General features: G+C 49.0%; 1 protein-coding gene across 3 annotated transcripts in view; it reads left to right on the top strand.

Moving 5' to 3' along the window:
• The first annotated feature begins 6,582 nt into the window (after positions 1-6,582).
• Tinag (tubulointerstitial nephritis antigen) overlaps positions 6,583-19,477 on the top strand; it is a 39,436-nt gene continuing 26,541 nt past the window's right edge. Inside the window, exons 1-4 of one of the 3 annotated variants that reach the window (XM_042671961.1) lie at positions 6,583-7,008; positions 9,520-9,583; positions 10,193-10,282; positions 14,293-14,407. In XM_042671961.1, coding sequence (XP_042527895.1) covers positions 6,657-7,008; positions 9,520-9,583; positions 10,193-10,282; positions 14,293-14,407 — 621 coding nt within the window. In that variant the 5' untranslated portion in view covers positions 6,583-6,656. The remainder of the gene's footprint in view (positions 7,009-9,519; positions 9,584-10,192; positions 10,283-14,292; positions 14,408-19,477) is intronic. The other 2 variants (XM_042671963.1, XM_042671962.1) reach the window with 2 other exon arrangements.

Raw genomic sequence — 19,477 nt, 5'->3', positions numbered from 1 at the left:
CATGAAATAGTATATGGCAATAAGTTTGACAGCCTAAAGAAAGTGCATAAATACCCAGAAACATACAAACCATTAAGTCTGAATCACAGTGAAATTTAAACTTTGAGATGACCTATTGTTAAGAAGTCTAATGAATTAACAATAAAATACTTCCCAACAAAGAATTGCCAAGATTCATTGATGAATTTTTACCAAATCTATAAAGATGAATTAATGATAGATCTCCTCAGACTGTAGCCAAAAAAAAGAAGAAAGGGAAGGAACTCATCCAAATTCACTTGTATCAGATTAGCCTTACCTTCCCTCCATGCCCATCCAGGGAAAGAATACAGGAGAGGAAGACTTAGGACACCACCCTGATGATTCAGATATAAAAATGCTAATGAGTGGCTGTCAAACTAAATTCAATGGTACATTAAAAGGATCACACACCATGGCCAAGTTCAATTTATCTCTGGATTGCAAGCATGTTTTAACATTGGAAATTCAATCAATGTGACACGCTACACTAACTGAAAAGAGCATGAAAATCACATAATCATCTCAATGCATTCAGAAAAATATTGATTAAATGAAACACAGCCTCTCATGATGAAGGAGAATGAAATTGCCTTAAGAACAAAGACCAGATTTCAGTAACCCAGAGCCAACACCATACTAGATGGTTAAAAAAAAGAATCAGGTTTATTAAGACCAAGCGGCAATGTCATCGTATCCTTCTGAAGCAGGAGCAGGCAAGCCAAGAATAAATGGCTGCTCCAAAGGTGGTTGGGTTTTGCGCTTCTCTTGCTGTCTTGAAATTGGTTGGTGTTACAGTCAGCGGGACTGGCACCGTCCCCGGGTGGATGGAAAGTTTGTCTGCTTGTAGTGTAGGGAGGGCTCCCTGGCTCCGTCACTGTCCAGGCTGGGCAGGCGGTCGACAGCCGCAGTCCTGCGTCAGGAGTTGTGCTCTTAGTACCCACTCCCCACCATTCTCAGGCATCAGGTTTCTGGATCTGTCTCTAATAGTGATGTCAGTGAGCATCACGTGTAATATCCAACCTATCGCATCCCACATCCCTAGATCCAGGGACAAGCCCGAGCCTTTGCAGCTGCTGGGGTCAGAGGTTACAGATAGAGGACGGCGTGGACGGCTCTCTCAGGATGCAGATAGTGGAGCTATCCAGGTTAAAACAAACAAACCACCAGAGAACAACCCGGAGTTCTCCAGGAGGCGTACTGAACCAACAAAAGTAGAGAAAGTCAGAAAGAAGCTGTGGGTTAAAGCAGGGTCTGGAAACATAAGGGAGCCGTAGGGCAGGGGGTGTATGTGCTGGTGCCGGCCGGACGAAGCCGAGAGGAGGCTCGCAGGGAGACCTGAGGCCTTGGCATTCCCTGCTCTTCCTTCCCAGCTAGCCCAGCCTTCCCTGGTGAGCCTCTGGTGGGCGGGAGGCGGAGGGGCCATCCCTGGGGGGTGAAGCGCACATGAAATGGGAAATGCCGCGTGCTCCGCGCAAGGTGAGGCGCTGGAAGTGTCCTTCTCATCTGCGTTGGCAGGAAGCGGTGGAGACATGCGTGGAGGTGCACCAGCAGCCGGACCCCTGCTCAGCTCTGGGGGACTGGGAGCGAATGCAGCTTTCAGAGGGTGTGTGTGTGTGCGCACGTGTGTGTGTGTGTGTGTGTGTGTGTGTGTGTGTGTGTGTGTGTGTGTAATGTGTTTGAGGACAGCCACTCCGACCATGCCCACTTCCTTCCTTCTCTCTCTTTCCTTCCTTCCTTCTTTCTCGCTCTCATTATTTCCTCCCCCCTCGCTTTCATTCTTTAAGTTCTTTAATTATCCTTAAGTAGTTGTACAAAGGAGCTGCCATTTTGCTGAGCAGTTTATGAACTCAATGCCCCTTGCTCGATGTGACCTTTCCACAGCCCACCCCTCCCTTCTCTGTCCCCTCCCTCTTCTTAAGTTTGTAGGACATGCAATGGATTGTCGTTGGCGTTTTCCCCTCTTCTCCTCCATCGTTCCTTCTCTCTCTGTCCTTCCTCCTCTCTTTCTCTCCCTCCCTCCTTCCCTTCCTCCTCCTCTTCCTTCTCCTCCTCTCTCCTCTCTGGTGTATGTTTAGAAATGCTGGGCCTGTAACTAGAAGATACTTCAATGGTCGTATCCAGTGTACGGGTAAAATACGTATGAGGAATCTGAAACAAAATCTAGACCAAAGCTGTAGATGTTGAAAGGCAACATTGCCAGTAAGAGAAACCACGGGACAGATGCGTCCCAGCTGCCCGATGCGGAGACACAATCCAAGCCGCACGACGCAGGGCTCCGAGGGGCTCTGGCTCGGGTCACAGTGTCACTGTTACCCTTGTAGAGGAGCGGCATTCGTTAGCTGGGCCCTTTACTTTTAAAGCTGAATTTGCTATTCACACCCATCTCAACACACACCGCCTATTGTAAAGCTCCTGAAAAGCCTCGGCGAGTTCTGTATGACATTTAGGAGCAGTTTCCACCTGCTGAGGAAGAGTGGAACTTCCCGGAGACCATGACGTGCTCAGCTTGGATAGTGGGAAGCTTCTGGAAACTGAAGGGAAAGGCCTCTTGCAATGGCGAGGCGTGGACCCGCAGCGAGAGCCGGGCGCGGCACAGACCACCACGTAGGCCGAGGCCGCCCGCCAGGGGCCGTCTTACAGCGCGGGTGACATGTCCACTTCCCAGCAGGACTTGTCACTCAAGGCCCCACATCACCTGGGGCCTTGTCCAGTGTGGTGTGGGCCACGTTTCCTTCGTCTGTGAGTCACGTCTCGTGTACATGACCAGCGTAATTGACCTGTGAAGACTCACCAGAAAATCTCTGCTAGTGCTCTACATGGGCCCACCACAATTTCTTTGTGCTGCCCTAGTCATCCGGAATTGTCTCTGCGTTCCGTCAATGTGCTGGCGATGAGGGCAGCAAAGTTCCTGGCATCTACTAGAAGCTCAGTATATTTTTAAACTGACATTTCTACCAGCGTGCATTAATTAGACAAAGGATTTCACTGTAATGTTTCCATACACGTGTATCATACGTGATTACAAGCCTTATTACCTCTCCTTAGCCCTCGGTTTTGCTCACAGTTTTTAATGGATTTTATTCTTCTATTTTAATGCATGGATCACATTCACCCCACATTTTCTCTATTTGCCCTCCCCCTTTCTGCTTTTTTTCCTCCAAAAGACCAACTTTTTTATCTCCCCACATTTTTTTTTTCATTTTTGTAGGGCTAGATTCCACAGATGAGGAAAAAAATGTGATATTTCTATTATTAGGATAAAAGAGTGAGTGAATAAAACCAGCTTTCCTCAAAGCAGTATAGCACAAGTGTGCTGACAGATAGCAGCCGTTTCTCCTTTCAAGTGCCTCTTGTGAAATCAAGCACTAATTACGCATTTTTATTGGCTCTGGAAGTAACACTTTGCGTTCCCCATTATTTCCTGTTTAATGATATTGAACATGGAATTTTGATGTGGAAGGAAAACTTTGTTCTTTCTCATCTCTGCAACTTCCCCTCCAATGACTGGTAGTTTTGCCCTAGTATTGGATTGCTACCCAATTTCGCTTTCATGCATTTGCTTTTTCTCTTTCTGGGTTTTGTCATTGCCAGGTTTACCACGAGGCATGGAATTGGCAGCCTTGCCTGGTGGTATGTTGAGCCAGAGTAGAAAACAGGAGGGAGGTGTGTGGCGTTGGTGTCCCTGTCTCTGTCTTCTTTCAGACGGAAAGGTCACATCTCTGTGGACATCGCCCTTGGCGTGCGTGGAGAGCAAATGTCTCCAGGCTGTCTCCATGTAGAAGTACACAAGTCACCAGGCCTCTCCCTGCTGACTGGGATGTCAGCAGGAAAATGTAGGACAGAAAGAAGACAAGAGGAAGGCGGTACCCTAAGTACCGGTTTGGTTGTGGTGAGAAAGGAAAGGGTTGGAGCAGAATTGCTGAAAGCTAGGAGCAGGCCAGTGTCTCCACCCATGCCCGGCCGGGGCTGTGGGAGGTTTTCCTTCCCAGGTCCCAGGCCGCTCTTCTTCCCCAGCTCTCAGGAGCCTGTCCTGGAAACACAGGCGGGCGTCCGCAGAAGACTGCGGCTCTCCTCGCGCAGTGTAACAGCCCAGCGGTGGGACTCCCCTCGCTCCTCCTCCAGCTCTGCCTCCGCCTCCGCCCCTTCCACACGGGTCCACTGAGGAATGTGGAGAGGGAAGATTCGTACCCGAGTTGCAGGCTGAGCCCCGGCTTCGGACACAAGGCCAGGTCGAGACTTGGACAGAAGGGCGGACGGGGCACGGGGCGCTCACTGCACCTGGGGCGAACACTGTGTGACCTTGCTTCGTCTCCAGCCTTTGTCCTTTGTCTGGCAGCGCTGACCGCGATAGTCATTACAGCCTCTGCCACTGCAGCCTGCTGGAGGATTCCGTGAGATTCTCACTCACCTGCACATGGCAGAGACAACACGCGGAGATGCTCGGGGTGACACAGACATACACACGGAGATGTCCTTGGTGACAGAGACGTACATGCAGAGATGTCCTTGGTGATTGTCATGTGCCAACTTCTTCAGGATCCTTCAGAAACTGAATCCAAACATCAACCCATCTTGGAGCTAGAAAGCATTTGTTACTCTCGATAAAACGGCTGAAATTAGAATTTACTCACTGGGGTAGTGCCCAGTGATTCATTGATTAATAAGTCATTGGTTATTGCTCATCAATCAAGTCTCTTGCCATCCTCCTCAGTCCCCGCTGGCCCTGGGGACCATCCCAGATCGCCTGTGGAGCGGGAAGGGTCCCACACGAACCTCAAAGGTGGGTGCCAATTCCTTCAGTGTCCTTGTGAAGGGAGACACAAAGCTGAACTCTCCTGCCCACTTCCTATTTCAGAGCGATGACTCTCTAATGCTAGAATTTAAGACATCGGGTTGATTAAGATCTAAAGCGTCTAAAGCACCACGGCACAAGGCGTTGTTACAATTGACATGAGTGGCAGTGCAATGGCTGTGCTGGGGTCCTGGGCGCCGGGAAGTGGAAAGACGGTGGACACAGAGGTGAGCGAGGGTGCGGACATGCACGCAGCTCTTCGCAATGTGAATAGAGAGCAGCGAGACCTGGTGGCGCTGTTGTGCGGGGCAGGGGAGGGGGAGCGTGGAGCGGAGTCTCACCGGCTGGCATTCATTATGCGCATGCACGGGAATGTCACAGTGTACCTTCCGCTGTAAATCCCATTCAAGCTGATCAAAATTCATACAAAGATTGAATTTAGGTCAATCAAATTATCCTCAGCAAGCCAGTCTTCTGATACCGTCTCTGCGTGGCATATAATGCGTTGGACAGAGGCCCTGTCCCCACACAACGCCTACCAGGGAAACGAGCGTCTGTATTGCTCACCTCACTACAGCTGCCCCGTCCCCTCTCTTCCTTTACCACCCCTCCTTCCCTCCCTCTCTCCTCCCTGCTTTCCTCTCCTCATCCTCTTCCTGAGCACACCTAAGGCCCAACCTCTTGAATGCTACAGCTGAGTCACGAGCCGGCAGGGGAGAGGAGTCAGCGTTTGTTGGACTGGGAAGAAGGGGCACCAGAGTCGGTGCCATCCAGGTGATGTGGATTTGTTTTTTTCAAGTTAAGCTTGTATCTATTTATCTCTGGCGAGGAGGGGTCGGAAGGAAGTGACAAAAGGCCGATAAAAGTGTACGTTGAATACATTACAGACAAGGTCAGGGAACAAGGTGGAAGGATTCGAATGACAAAAATAGCCACGCAGAGGAAAATCCTCATTTCACAGCAAAGTAACTGAGGGCCGGAGAAGTAGCAGCAGGGTTTTGCCCCGGTGTCTGCCAATTAATAGGGTGGAGGCCACCAGACATGTCCTTCCCACACGGCCGGCCAGCGGTGTCCGCTCAGCCATTCCCCAGCGCTGTCCCCTGTCCCGAGGGAGTTATTATCGTTAATGAATAAATCAGCAAAACCCCCTGTAAGTGCAGAGCTCTACAGAAACACCGCCGCCGGCATGGTGACCTTTGAGTTTTGTTCCCGACTCCCTCCCCGGCGGGGAATTTCCTTGGCTGGGTACCTTGGATTTCCACGGACGCTGGGCAGAGCCCGGTGGAGGGCTGAAGGTCACTACAGGAATGTCTAGCTAGGGGGGCTCCAGCACACCTCGAAGTCCCACCGCTTCTGATAGCCGTGGTCAGGGCCTCCCAAATGGGGCCCGGCCGGGAAATCAAGCCAGTGTGTGGCTGGTGTGGCAGATCCCGGCTGGCCAGCCGAGGGACGCTTGGGGCATAGCTCTTCACTTGTGACTTCCCTGCCCTTTGTCCCTGGTGACTGCAGCCATTGTGTGAACCTTACGTCTAACACGAGTTTCAGACTTAAATTCTAGAACCTTGGAGTGGGAAGACCATCCCTCTATCATTTAGGTAGATTGTTTAGTGATATGGCCGGCTTTTCACATTAGATGAAATATCATGCTTAACTCTGAAGAAATTACACTTGTATTATCTTGGGCAAACATGGAAATTCTTGACTAATGATTAACTGGGAGAGGTATGCTCAAGGAAAGGGTGTGTTTCAGAGTTCAGGCAGAAGTGTCCTGCTGATTAGATTTCAGGCTCCCAGGAACAATCAGAATAAGGAGAGGCCTGGCTAAGGAGTGAGGGTCCAGAGAATGTGGACCGGATATAAGATACTAATTTTCTCTTATCTGGCTACAGAAATATGGACAGAGGGGAGTTCTTTGTCTGGAAGAGACGCGGGCCCGGGAGCGGCTTCCAGCAGGAATCACAGCAGCTCGGAAGGTACTCGCTTGAAAAGGGCTGTGTTCCCAGGCCGCTACTGTAGCGCCCTGGGGTGCTGTGAAGACAGAGATGATGCCTGTGTAACTCCGTTCTATGAGGCAGACGCGGTGTGTTACTGTGATAGATTCTGTGAGAGGGACCATTCTGATTGCTGTCCCGATTACCAGTCCTTTTGCCGTGAAGAAAAGGAAAGGCCCAAAGCTCTGCCTTGGTATTCGGAAGGTAGGCCTTGAAGACGCGTTTGCACATTGAGCTCACAACAAGATCCAATTGTTCTTCCTCCCTCCCTCCCTCCTTTCCTTCCTTCCTCTCCTCTCCTCTCCTCTCCTCTCCTCTCCTCTCCTCTCCTCTCCTCTCCTTCCCTTCCCCTCCCCTTCTGAGGAGCAAGTGGTTTCTGTGATGAATATCTTTGAACTGTCAACCGTCATTTGCTTTGGTTCAGGAGCAGGGTACCTGCATTGCATTAGCATCTTCAGGAAAGTTCTGGTCTGGACACTGTTTTAAACACTCTTCAAGTTATAGATTATCTGCCACTTTTTCTTTCTTTTAAAATGTGTGGGAGCTACAGCTGCAGTTCAGTGGCAGGAGATTTGCCTACCATGTGTGTCACCCTGGGTTCAATCCCCAGCACTAGAAAATGGACACAGAATGTGTTTCGAACAGAGCTCTGAGGGTTTTTGAGTCAAACTCTTAGTGACTCAAAGCTGGCACATGGTCGTAAACAGCACCAGGCACATTTTACTCACCTACTTACTGTCTCGTGGGACTAACACACCCCTGCCATTGACATCTGTGATGCTAACAATGCCATTAAATCCCAGGCGAAAGCAAATCAAGTCTGGCCACTGCCACGGCCCCCTAAGTAATATGAAATACATCCATCAAGTGTCTTTTTATTTTTATTAGCCTGTAACTTTTAAATTATTTTTAAAAAGGAGGGGGCTGGAGGTGTGGATGGAGTGGTAGAGCTCCAGCTGAGCAAGCGCTGAGTACAGGCCTTGTTACCTGAAAAGGGGCAGGTTTGGGAGCCGGTTGGTGTAGAACAGACCTAAAGCCTGGTGTCCAGTGATCAGTGCAAAAGGCTCTTGCAGAGCACGGTAGCTCTTACTGTATTGGCCTACTTATATGAGAGTGGTTATTGATTCTGAGCAAATGGTAGCATAGAGTTCCGGAACAAACATACCCCAGGCAGGGGGCTTAGCTGAAGCCCCATCTTACTGCCTCCTCCCACTCAGTGTTCTCCTCCATGGAACCCCTGGGTTGATTAGCATGTAAAGCCTGGGAGTCTTTATTGAAAGCTGTGTTTCTAGCTACTCTTGAGAAGCTGGTGGATCCTAGGTTCAGTCTTACAGGACTCCATCTCTGGAGCTCTTAGCTTTAGAAGCCACTGGGTGAAAGGAAAGAAACTTTCACAAAGTTGGAAAAATGTGCAAAAATTAAAAAATTAAAAGACACCTGTGCTTTATTTTTTTGCATGTACAAAACAACTTCTCCCCCAAGATATCATGCTGTTCGTTTATTTATTTATTCTATCTAACTTTGCCCCTACAAGGGTTTGAACTCAGTAACAGTCCTGAAGAAAAAAATAGAATTTAAGATTGGAGGTGTGACTAAAGTGGTAGAGTACTTGCCTAACAAGCAGTAGGCACTGAGTTCAATGTCTAGTAGCAGAAGAAAAAAGGCAAAAAGAAAGGCAAGAAGGAAACAGAAAGAAAGATGCCCCCCCCCAAAAAAAAGAAGGAAAGCAAAGAAGGAAGGAATTAAAAATAGGATGTATCTAGTTTTTTTTTTCCCCCCTCTGGTCGTGGAGCCTGAACTCTGGGCCTGGGCGCTGTCCCTCAGCTCTTCAGCTCAAGGCTAGCGCTCTACCACTTGAGCCACAGCGCCACTTCCAGCCTTTTCTGCTTATATGGTCCTGAGGACTTGAATCCAGGGCCTCATGCATACAAGGCTAGCACTCTACCACTGAGCCACCTTCCCAGCCCCGGATGTATCTATTTTATAAAGTATATCCAATGAGTTTTTTTTTGTATTTTGGTCCAGATTTATGAGCTACTTTCTCTGGTCATTTGTCATGAATCACATCCACTTATGAGATCTGATTGGCATCTGGGAGGTGAAGTGGAGTTTGAGCTCTGGGCAGACACTCTTACCTCTGCATCCTGCACGCAGCCCTGACTTCTCCTTGTTATTTTGATATAGGGTCTCCCTGCCTGCCTGCAAGAGTTTCTGGGCACAGTCCTCCAGTGTTAGGCACCAGGTCCAGCTTCTGAGAAAGCATCTAGCAGACTTTTATTAATTTTTTTTAGGCTGGCCTCAAACCATGATCCCAACCATCCTAGCACCCGAGGCAGCTAGGATTACTGGTGGGGGTCACTGGCCTCTGCTCTGATTACTGTTTTTTTATTAATAACATAACCATAAATGAATTCAAATGCTGTTATATATAAACAAATTAATTACTTTTGGGTGTAGTGATTAAGTCTATGGCAACCCAGGTTTTATGCTTTACAAATCCTTTCTGTGTAACATAGTAGCCATTTAAAGATAAAAGCTCCTGGAACATCCCCGGAAAGAATCTGAGATACAAACCTGGGCTGGCCACGTGTGGACTGCCGTCAGATCGGCATCGAACGGTTTTGCCTGTGGCAGCGTTCACCACGGGGTGAGATGCCTGTTGCCCACGCACGGCAGCCACGGAGGGGCTAATTTGTGTGCGTCTTCTGCTAACAGGTTGCCTCAGAGATGGGCAGCACTTCGAAGAAGGATCGGTAATTAAGGAGAACTGCAACCCCTGGTAATGCCCGAGGGATTCGGGGCCCAGCGCTGTGGTCTGTGTGTGCTTTCTTCTGCTAAGAGGGTCACGGGAGGCGGGGGAGCAGAGCACGTGTTTAAGCGTGTGCTGGCGCTCCATATCATGGGGCATCCCACCACATAGGTGCACACCCTAAAAGCACATTGCAGAACGTAATTATGCATGAATCTCTTGTGATTGAGCTTAATAATGTTCTCGATAATGAGCCTCCTCCATACACCGGGCGACATCACACGTACCCCTTCATTATGAACACTTTAACAGGCTCGAAGCAAGTTGCTTTTTTATGAGTAGAAGAACTCTATATAAAAACAGGCTGCTTCCAGAAAGGGTCTAAGCACCGGTACATTGAATCCACTCTCCAAGTTGTATTTCTTTAAGAACAGATTCAGTGAATGTGAAGCAGAGGACGGGAGCCACCGGGGCCACGCCTGATATCTGTGTGATGCGGACTGGTTTTCCTCCAAGGATCAGACAGACACGGCTGCTGTTAGCCGAGCGAGATCCGTTCTGTGTCAGCTCTCCCGGTCAGTTCTGAAGTGTAACCGGCCAGGCCTGGCCGCCGCCTTCATGATGTTTGTGTCTTCGCAGCACCTGCTCTCAACGACAGTGGAGATGCTCCCAGCACGCGTGCCTCGTCCGCCCAGAGTTACTGGAACACATCAATAATGGAGACTTTGGGTGAGTACCCCCCCCAGTTCTGACTTCTTGGCACCCCAATTACTCTTTAGATTTAGACTATACTTACTTCCCTTCTGAACGTGGTCATTGTCTAAGAAGGAAAATCAGGAGAGAGACAGGAAGGAAGATAAAACACAAACGGTGTGCAGACGTGGAATGTATATGGTAAACTTAAGTAATAAAAATGCACGCATAAAAACCCACAAACCTAGCGGCCAGTGTTCAGTTCTGCAGGTGTTGGCACGCAGACATGGGTGGCGGGACCGGGGAGCTTTGCGCTGCCTGGGTGTTTAGACACTATTAGGAAGGTGGCAGAGTTGACTTTTTCATGTTAGTCTTTTCTCTCCCATGCCACCCTCTCCAAGCCAGTCCTGGGCTCCACTGAGTCAGGTCATAAGACCTCCAACGCGTAGATCATCCCCAAGGCCAAATCACGGAGTCGGAAGGCAGGATGAGCGCCCCGCTTTGCTGGTCATGCACAGAGAGGACGGATGGAGGTGGAATCCTGGGGGTGGCGTGGCACGCTCTCCTGTCAGCTAGGACAGTGCCCGGCCTCACCCCTGACACAGGGACACGGAGGCTCCGGCACCAGCCCTGGCTTCTTGTGGAACTGCGGGGCAGGGGGCCAGCCCGGCTGATCTGCCTCCGGACTCCTCCGCTGGCCCAGATCTCGCTCTGCCCTTGGCCACCCCTCTCTATTTCTGGAAAAGGTGCCACAGTAGCAACTCTATTTTCCAGCAACTAGAAAAGCGAAGTCACTCTGGGACATGTTTTCCTAAAACACAGAAGAGTGATTTCCTCCCTCACATCGGACGGTCTTCCCTGGCACAGTGGAGATTCTGGTTTCCTCATATCCAAAGTGCTTTCTTGGAGGATAGAAACTGTACAAAGTCCCATTTGTTGACATTAATCTTCTTAACTCACCCCCAAGCCCTGTGTGTGTGTGTGTGTGTGTGTGTGTGTGTGTGTGTGTGTGTGTGTGTGTGTGTGTTTGCTCAGGGAGTGTCTTTGGTGAGCTCTTGATAACACTGAAGTATTTCTAGGGAAAACCAATTACAATCTTCTGTGACTAGATGATATTTAAATCGTGGGGATGTGTCAGTTGACAGACTGTTGAGTTAGGTTCCTGAAAGGATTTAAACAGCTGGTCGTTTCTAGCTCACACCTCCAAGAAACCAGGACACAAACCCAGAAACCACAAGACAGCCCTCTTCAAACCCTGGTGCTTGAAAGCTGCGCGCTCTTTGTGTATCAGCCATCTTCGTCCTGTCAGCCATTCGGCCTAGGTTCAGCTGAAGCTGCATTTGTTTGGTTGGTTCGTTGGGTTTTGTGGTGGGTTTTCTTTTTATTTTTCTTTCTTCAGTGTTAGTGATTGAACATACAGCTTCTCACTTGCTAGACAAGCTCGCTCTCCCCCGGAGCCATTCCTCTCTTTCTTTTGCTTTTACCTTCTTTTCTTCTTTTTCTGGCTCATTTTCCTGACTGTGGCCCTCCGGAGTGGCCGGCACCCAGAGCCTGCTTTTGATGGAGGATGTCACTAACATTTTCCCTGAGCTGCTCTCCAGCTCTTGTGTTCTGCCTTTGAATTTAGGTGAGATTGGATGAGGCCTGTACCACTTTGTGTTTAGTTTTGAGACAAAGCCTTGCTACGGAGTCTAAGAGGGCCTCAGAGCAGGGATCCTCCAGCCTCTGTCTCCTGAGTGCTAGGGTTATGGATGTGCAGCACTGAGCCCGGCCGGAGTTCCCCCAGATCCCGTTCCTCCTGAGTCTCCGCAGGCCAGGGCTGGCCTCTTCCTGTGGGGCTCTGCCTGGGCAGGAGCGGCACCTGCCAACCCCACCGGGCGCCTGGGTGTGCGCGCGGCACACAGATCTATTGTTCCCTTATCATTTGGCCATACTCCTAATAGAATGAACGAGAAGTCTTTTAGGACCTTCTGTAATCTGTGCGGTTTCTGAGTGTGGCTTTCCTTATGGACTTAGAATCGAATCTCTTGGACACCTGCACTGATATTTATCTTTCTCCAAACCAGCCCAAACTGGACCGGCCACTGTCTCTCCCTCCCTTCAGTGAGCCGCGTCTGCCTTGCACCTGAGCCAAAGCCAGGCCGCCGGCCGCCGGTTTGCTTCTTCCTTCCTCTTCATTCTCAGGTGGCTACGTCAGGCAGGACTCTTCAGGTGTTTGCGCCCCACGCCTGTGCTGTGTTCAAGCTCACATTGAAGCGGCGCGGTTTGTCTCTCCTGTCCGGTTCACTCCAACTCCGCTCTGTCATTTCACTTTCATGCTCAACCCTTTGGACACAAAGCTTTGATTCTGTCACACAAGTTGTTCCTAAAATCTCTCCCTTCCGTTCCTTCCGTGAAGTAAATTTCTCCTCGGTGTAAACGACTCGACCGGCTCCCCTCGGTCCCCGTCCCCGTGTCCCCCCCATCCCGCGGGCCATTCCTGCATCTTAGCACCAGCCTTCCCCGCGGCTCCCCTGGAGAGCCACCGAGCGCAGTCTCCAGGCCTCGTTCAGGGCTGGCCTTCGCTGAGGTGAGCGCTTTCTCGCTTCACGTTTGGCCCCCAGCCTCCTCCTTTTGCCTTCATCAGACGGTAGCTTCACTTCCCACAGGAGCGCGCCAACTCTGGCCAGCGCTGTGGGAGCCTCTGCGCTGATCACGCCCGCGCTGCAAAGGTGGCTCTCCACGAAGCCTTTGCTTTGCTTTTTTGTAGACTTTACGAGGGTACAGCCTCCGGTAGGGAGAGACGCTTGCTTCTCTGTCTGCGTTCCTGGTGTCTATCCTTATTTTGTTTAAAAAGTCCTCTTACACTATTCAATGAAGGCCACTGGCCTAGTATTTGCTGACTGCTCCCTTAATTGCAAGTCCTCAGTTGGTGCAAATGACACGTTAAAATTGTAGCTGAGAATTACTGAAGATTTTATGAACTGATTAGAGGCAGGGATTTGCGGTAGGGAGCATACGAGGCAACAAAACATAAATTCTATGAACTAACAGATTTTATTAACTTTCTAGGCATATTGGTGAGCACTGAGTTGTATTTCTAATCACTCACCCATTATACATGACTTGTGATAAAAACAACAAAATAAAGTTTAGATCTGACATAAGTATGGAAACGTATTGCCCTCAAACGTTAGATATTTTAAATAAGTAATGATTAAATTACTTTCTTCTTTCTAATTTTTGTTTACCACCTCCCAAAGAAATCTGCTTGCAAATTCAAATGTCTCATTTTATTATTATTTTTAAGTGTCTCATTTTAAAAAGACAGTATCTTAATCTAGATATGAGCACAAAATATCTCAAAAGCATGCACCAGCCTTTTAACCACCTAATTTCACATCAATTTCATATTTACTATCTGAGATGATCAAATACTGGGCACAAATTATCATGCAGTATAAAATAGCCTCTGTCAATAAAATGAGTCGTCAGGGCTACAACTGCTCAGGGCAGGAGTGTAGCGCAATGGTCGGGTATTGGTCTGCTAGGCATGAGGCCCTGGGTTCAGCTCCAAGGGGTGAAAACAAAGGGAAAAACAGAAGTATAATTAGTCTGTTCTCGTTTTTCCACAGAAACTTTTTACCTGTTCTCTATCTTTTCAAATCTAAAGTATAATGGAAACAGATTACTGTAGGGAAACGAGAAGTACATTTCTATATATTTAAGCTTCTTCCTAAAACCCATTTAATGACACTTAAAGAAACTTCATTTATTGCTCTTATCACTTAATCCATCCAAGGACAGTATGCGAAGATTCCATATTCTTCATCGTAACCTTTATGTGTCTCCGATGAATCTCCGCAATAATTGAAATGCGCCGGATTCAGGAGGTTGTCTCCTCTATCTGACTGCACGATAATGAACGCTTTATTGTTGTAGAGGGACAGTCTAGCCGGCAGGGACCGCTTCCACCCTGGGCGATCTGCCTGCTGTGCCTGCAGATCGACAGGTGAATTCAGAAGTGGTGTCTCACCTGTCGGCATCTCCTCTCTCGTGGAAGGCAGGTGGACGGCCCAGAACTACAGCCAGTTCTGGGGAATGACGCTGCAAGAGGGGTTCACACACCGCCTGGGCACGATGCCTCCTGGCCCCACGCTGCTGAGCATGAGTGAAGTCACAGTAAGTGTTCCTCCCAGTTCACATGTGTGTGTACACGTCTCTGTGTGTGTGTGTACACGTGCAAGTAGATTTGTGGTTTAAAGTAAGTGAAGGAAGCCAAGGGCCATGGCTCGCTGAGTGCCTGTAACCCTAGCTACCTGCTGGCCATGGATGTCAGGCCTCCTGCTCGGGCTGTTGTGGGCAGACAAACACAAGACAGCCCTTCTCAACGGGAGCCGAGTGTGGCGGGGCGCACATCGCTCCCATGGCTCCGTGGGGGATGGAGGTCGGGAGGATCAGAGTTCTAGGTCAACCCAGGCAGAAAAGTCTGTGAGACGCCATCTCCACAGAGTGAACTGCACCGCCGTCTTGCATCTGTCATCCTGGCGAGGCAGTAACCTTAAAAGAGCTGGATCTGTATCCAAGGATGGGGGTGGGAAGCGAGGCTCTATGTGAATAATAGCAGTGCAGAAGAATGAGGCAGAGGCGGGGCTCAGCAGCAGAGTGGCCGGCCGGGGCAAGGCCCCCAGTCCAAACCCCAGCAGCACCCAAAGGAACAAATGCAATGTAAATAGCAAACACGTCGAGCTCGAACTGTAGGACTCATTAAAACGTGCCCCTTTTTGACTACCCACAACTGTAAGACTATCCATGATCTCGTGAGATTGAAGCAGAGGCTTGAAATGTCTCGTTGAAAACTGTGCTGGTGGGTGAGGGTGGGTCCTCAGAATCTACCAAAGCACACACGGTGTGTGTGGGTACGCAGGCCCCCGTACTCTGTCTCCTTCAACTCTCACGGGAGTGCAGTGCGGGGACATGATGGTTAGCCACACTTTGAAGACAGGTGGATGAATACTGATGGAGTTTGAATCCCTCTGAGATGGAGACAGGTGCAGGGCTGCCACGAATCACTTGCATTCAGAGCCAGGACATCTCTAAGGATCAGCAAATAGTCCATCTCGGGATCAGCAGATAGTCCTCGGAGTTTCCGTAGAACCTGTTAGCTTGGTCAGTTCAGGTTCAAAGAAGACAAAGGATCTTGCCATCTCCTAACTGGAGCTGGTTTTCTGACACGATCTACATAGGGGTGGCTCTGGATCTTTCCTGTAGACAGCCGGATAAACTCTTTGGAGATGTGGCTCAGGCTCACAGTGTCTCACATCCTAACTCTAAAACCGACATGCAGAAGAGAACTTTCCTCTATGTATCATCCTTTCTCTCTGTGCCCCAGCCTGGGAAAGGAGCTGGCTTTGGGAAAATCCCTCTGCTGTACAGGCCATTCTCCCGCCTCGTGTGTTGGGGGCCTTGGTAGGCCCAACGCTAAGGTTTATTTCCACGTCCTTGGGGTTATTTCCAACATTTCCTTTTTCTAAACCTTGGCATTTGCCCTTTGGGATGATTTGAAATCCAGAGGAAACAAAGCCCGGTTCTTTCTCAAGTTGATACTCATCATTATAAAGAAAAAAATCTCATTCAAAAGCATTTGTTGGCTCCTGGAGATTTGTTTGCATAAAAACATCTCTGCAGTGATATTTAAGTGAAAGTTCACAATGATTAGACTTCAGGAGAACTTCAGTTACCCAGTGCAGGGCAACTTAATGTAAGACAAGTAATGGCAAGAAAGTGGTAAGAGGAACCCAGCTGACCTGCCAGAGTTCTGCTACCCACTGAGCATGTAAGACACGGAAATGGAGTCTTATTTCTAAATCAGGTAGCTTGAAGAGCGAGTTCTGAGTGTTGAGATTATCCTAATAACTGGTTAAGTAAAAGAAATTGGACTTTCAGGAAGAGCGGGAGGTCCACGTGGACTGAACTGGCAGCCACCGGAAACACAGAGAGAACAACAGGTTATGATTTGGCCAGATGATGATGTGGAAATCGCCCAGTACTTGATATCACACAGCCTCCACACACAGGGAGGATTGTGTCTGTGTTAACGCTCCTGAGCCAACTGATATTTCCTCCACGTTGAACAAATAGATGATTTTCAACAAAGGTGGCCTCTCCACATAATGGCCTCAGGCCGTCGCCAATGGGACATGCTTTCCAGTAGGTGAAGAAAATCCATTCACCCTAATGCCCCAGCCCCCTCCTTTGACCTGCCTGTGTCAGAGCTTTGACCCGCGGAGTTCTTTATTCTGGGTGGGAAGAATGAGCGAGGAATCCTCCTGCCCATGCCCTCCCTCAATTTGTTCCTTCCCTCATGTCATTACAAGTCTACAAAGCAGGAGGTAGAAGAGCAGCCATGGCTACAAGGCCGAGATTTCCCCCACTGTATGAATGGGGTGACCCATTATTTAAAGCCTGCAGATACATGGCATCAGAGATGGTCAGAGGCAAACATGTTTGTATTTTTTGTGTTAACTTCACAGTTAACTGCTATAACACATCTTTCTCTCCCTCCCCAATATAAATGAATCATGAAAAACAATGTCATGATGTGGTTTGCTGGACGTTTACATAATGTGACATTGTAATACCATACCGTGACCTTTAAAGACAGTAATGTTTAGACGAGAATTGAAAACATCATCTAATTCTCCAAACACTTTAATATTCTCTAGATAAACGTGACAGTCGATTGGCTCAATTTATTTCTCTAGCCATTTAGATGTAACAGGAGGAAATGGGTTTTCCTTCTAAAAATATGTTTCGGTAATAACAGAACTGAGCCATTAGACAGATATTTGGAAAAACCAAGGTGACTATTTCCAGGTTTAGGTTTTTTCCTTTATTTCTTCTCATTACTCACAGAGTATTGGCATTTTTAGTTGGCTTAGCAATCACTATCTGAATGGACATCTCAACCTAATTCCAACGGCTGTCATTGATGTACACAGAAGCTGCTCTGGAATCCGACACTGGCCACAGAAGGGAGGACGCAGTTAACCAGAGATACGTGTGGCCTGAAATTGAACAAAACTGAAGACCTCACCTACAACCGTGACGTTTGGCTCACACATGGGCCACAGACAGACGTCGATGGTCTGTCTTCTCCACCCATCCTCTTCCCGAAGTGTGATGCGCACAATGGCAGGTTCACCATAAAAATGATAGACCGGGAATCAAAGCAACGTATTTTGTACTGGCCCAAATGATGAAATGTTGAAGCCATTCCCATCATTTCCACTTTTTGGAGTCTGACAAACACTGGCTGTTTCAAAACATTCAAAAGTACCACAACACACAACAGTGGTGACAACCATCTTTTTAATTTTCAGAACCAGGTTTCTGGGAACTGTGGGGTGAATCAACTCTGCAGTGACTGGGTGCGGTTCCTCAGAATGGCGTTCTAAGGGGCTGCTCCAAGGAAAGTCACAGCTCACGATTTCTTCCCTTCTTCGCCCCTCTGGGGTTGGGAGGTCCGTGACGGCGCATGATGTATGGCTTTAGTGGGACGTGGTACTGCGTGAGCAGCTTTGATGGTCATCACGAGTGTCATGCTAGCCGTCATCCGGCTCAGCCAAGAGTGACCGAAGCCACACACAGTAGACACGTAAGACCTAACTGGATGTCTCCACATCCTGGACAGGACGGCTGCTTCCTTCTGCTGCAGGCCCCCTCCATCCTGTATTGCACAGGCTTTATAACAAGTCCGAAGAACATGCTGCGGCCATCAGTGACATGCACATTTCTACCCGCAGGAAAAGATGTGCAATCAAGGGAAAGGATTAAAAGGCAAGTTCCCGTGGCCTCTTAGTTCTCCAGCATCCCCCATGACACATACCTGGGTATCAGTCACCACATGGAAGCCTAGATATGGACCTCATCACCCCATGGGGGGCAGGAATCGCCACTTTTCCTGACCCTGCACGTGTCTGGAGAAGACACCTACTCCCTTGAGGAAAAGCTGGGCATGAATGCATCAGTGATCATCAAGTAGTGCTATTAGCATCATTTAGAAAATCGTTCTATCCTGAGACACTAGAGAAGAACCAGCGGGGGCCTTTCGGGGTTCAGGCACGAAGGCAAAGGTGGTTGAAGAGGAGACATTCCCGTCCCTTCTTCCAGCGGGGAAGCTGCCCTCTCCTTCCGTGTGTGGAGTGCGCCTGGCGTGCAGGGCCGCCGACCTCAGTCGGCCAGGTCGGGGCAGGTCGTGTGCCTGTGGCTTTGGTTGATTCGCGGTCAGGCTGGTGGCTTGGGGTGATTCTGAGGACATGGGAGTTGTCCACACTGAAGTGGGGACCCGCTGCCGCAGGAGGAAGAGCCATCTGCACCGTGTGTGCCCTGTCGGTGCACAGGGCATGTGGAATCCACTCCCACTTCCTCAGGGAATGCCAGGCGCGCGAGTCAGGCCTCAGGTGATGGACGCCCCTCACGGCTCAGAGAACTCCGGTCAGTGACACGGCGGAGTCACCACAAAGCCAAACTCCCCAGGTTTGCCGCTGCGTCTCCTTCTCCAACTTGTCCACCCTGGCTGCTTTATTCCTTGTAATTCCTAGATGAAAACAGGAGTGCGGGGAGGTGTCCCCATGCAGGTGTAGAGGAAATCTTGCTCTAGGATCGCTTCCGGGTCATGTAAGACAAGCACGTTGGAATTTCTGTCAAGCTGAGCGGCTCCTTGTCCTTAATTTTGCTTTGCTGGCAGACAATAGTTTAGGTGTCTCATCTCTTGAAGCCAGACTGCCATGACCTGAACGCTGTTATTCTGTGTTTCTTTGCAGTCTCTAAAGCACTCCTACTTTACAGGGCATGTGACATGTATAGAATACTGGGATATACAATTTCCTCTATGTCCATTTTGTGAGGTTATTGGATCTCATGAGGCCGATAAAATCACAGGGGGATGCAGCCTACAGACCTCACGTCCTCGAGACCCATTTTTATGGAAAGCTATAGTAAATGAGCAGTTAAAAAAATCTTAATAAAACCAAGAGGTAAACATCCGGAAATCATCTGGCTCTGAGGACTGTGAAACACATTTTTAGGGAAACTGTCACTCTGATCGTTGTTTCTCTGGTGCCTTATCCTAGTAGGAAGCACTGTGCACGCGTACTTTTTAAAGGATAAACCATAAAAGCGACAAGGGCATATCGGTGTAATCGTTTCCCTGAGGGTGCTGAGGGAAATGTGTTTAAGAGTTGACATTTC

Source organism: Dipodomys spectabilis, unplaced genomic scaffold, assembly GCF_019054845.1.
Source record: "Dipodomys spectabilis isolate Male_0828 unplaced genomic scaffold, ASM1905484v1 ptg000669l, whole genome shotgun sequence".
NCBI lineage: Eukaryota > Metazoa > Chordata > Mammalia > Rodentia > Heteromyidae > Dipodomys > Dipodomys spectabilis.
This window is presented reverse-complemented; position numbering and strand designations above follow the sequence as displayed.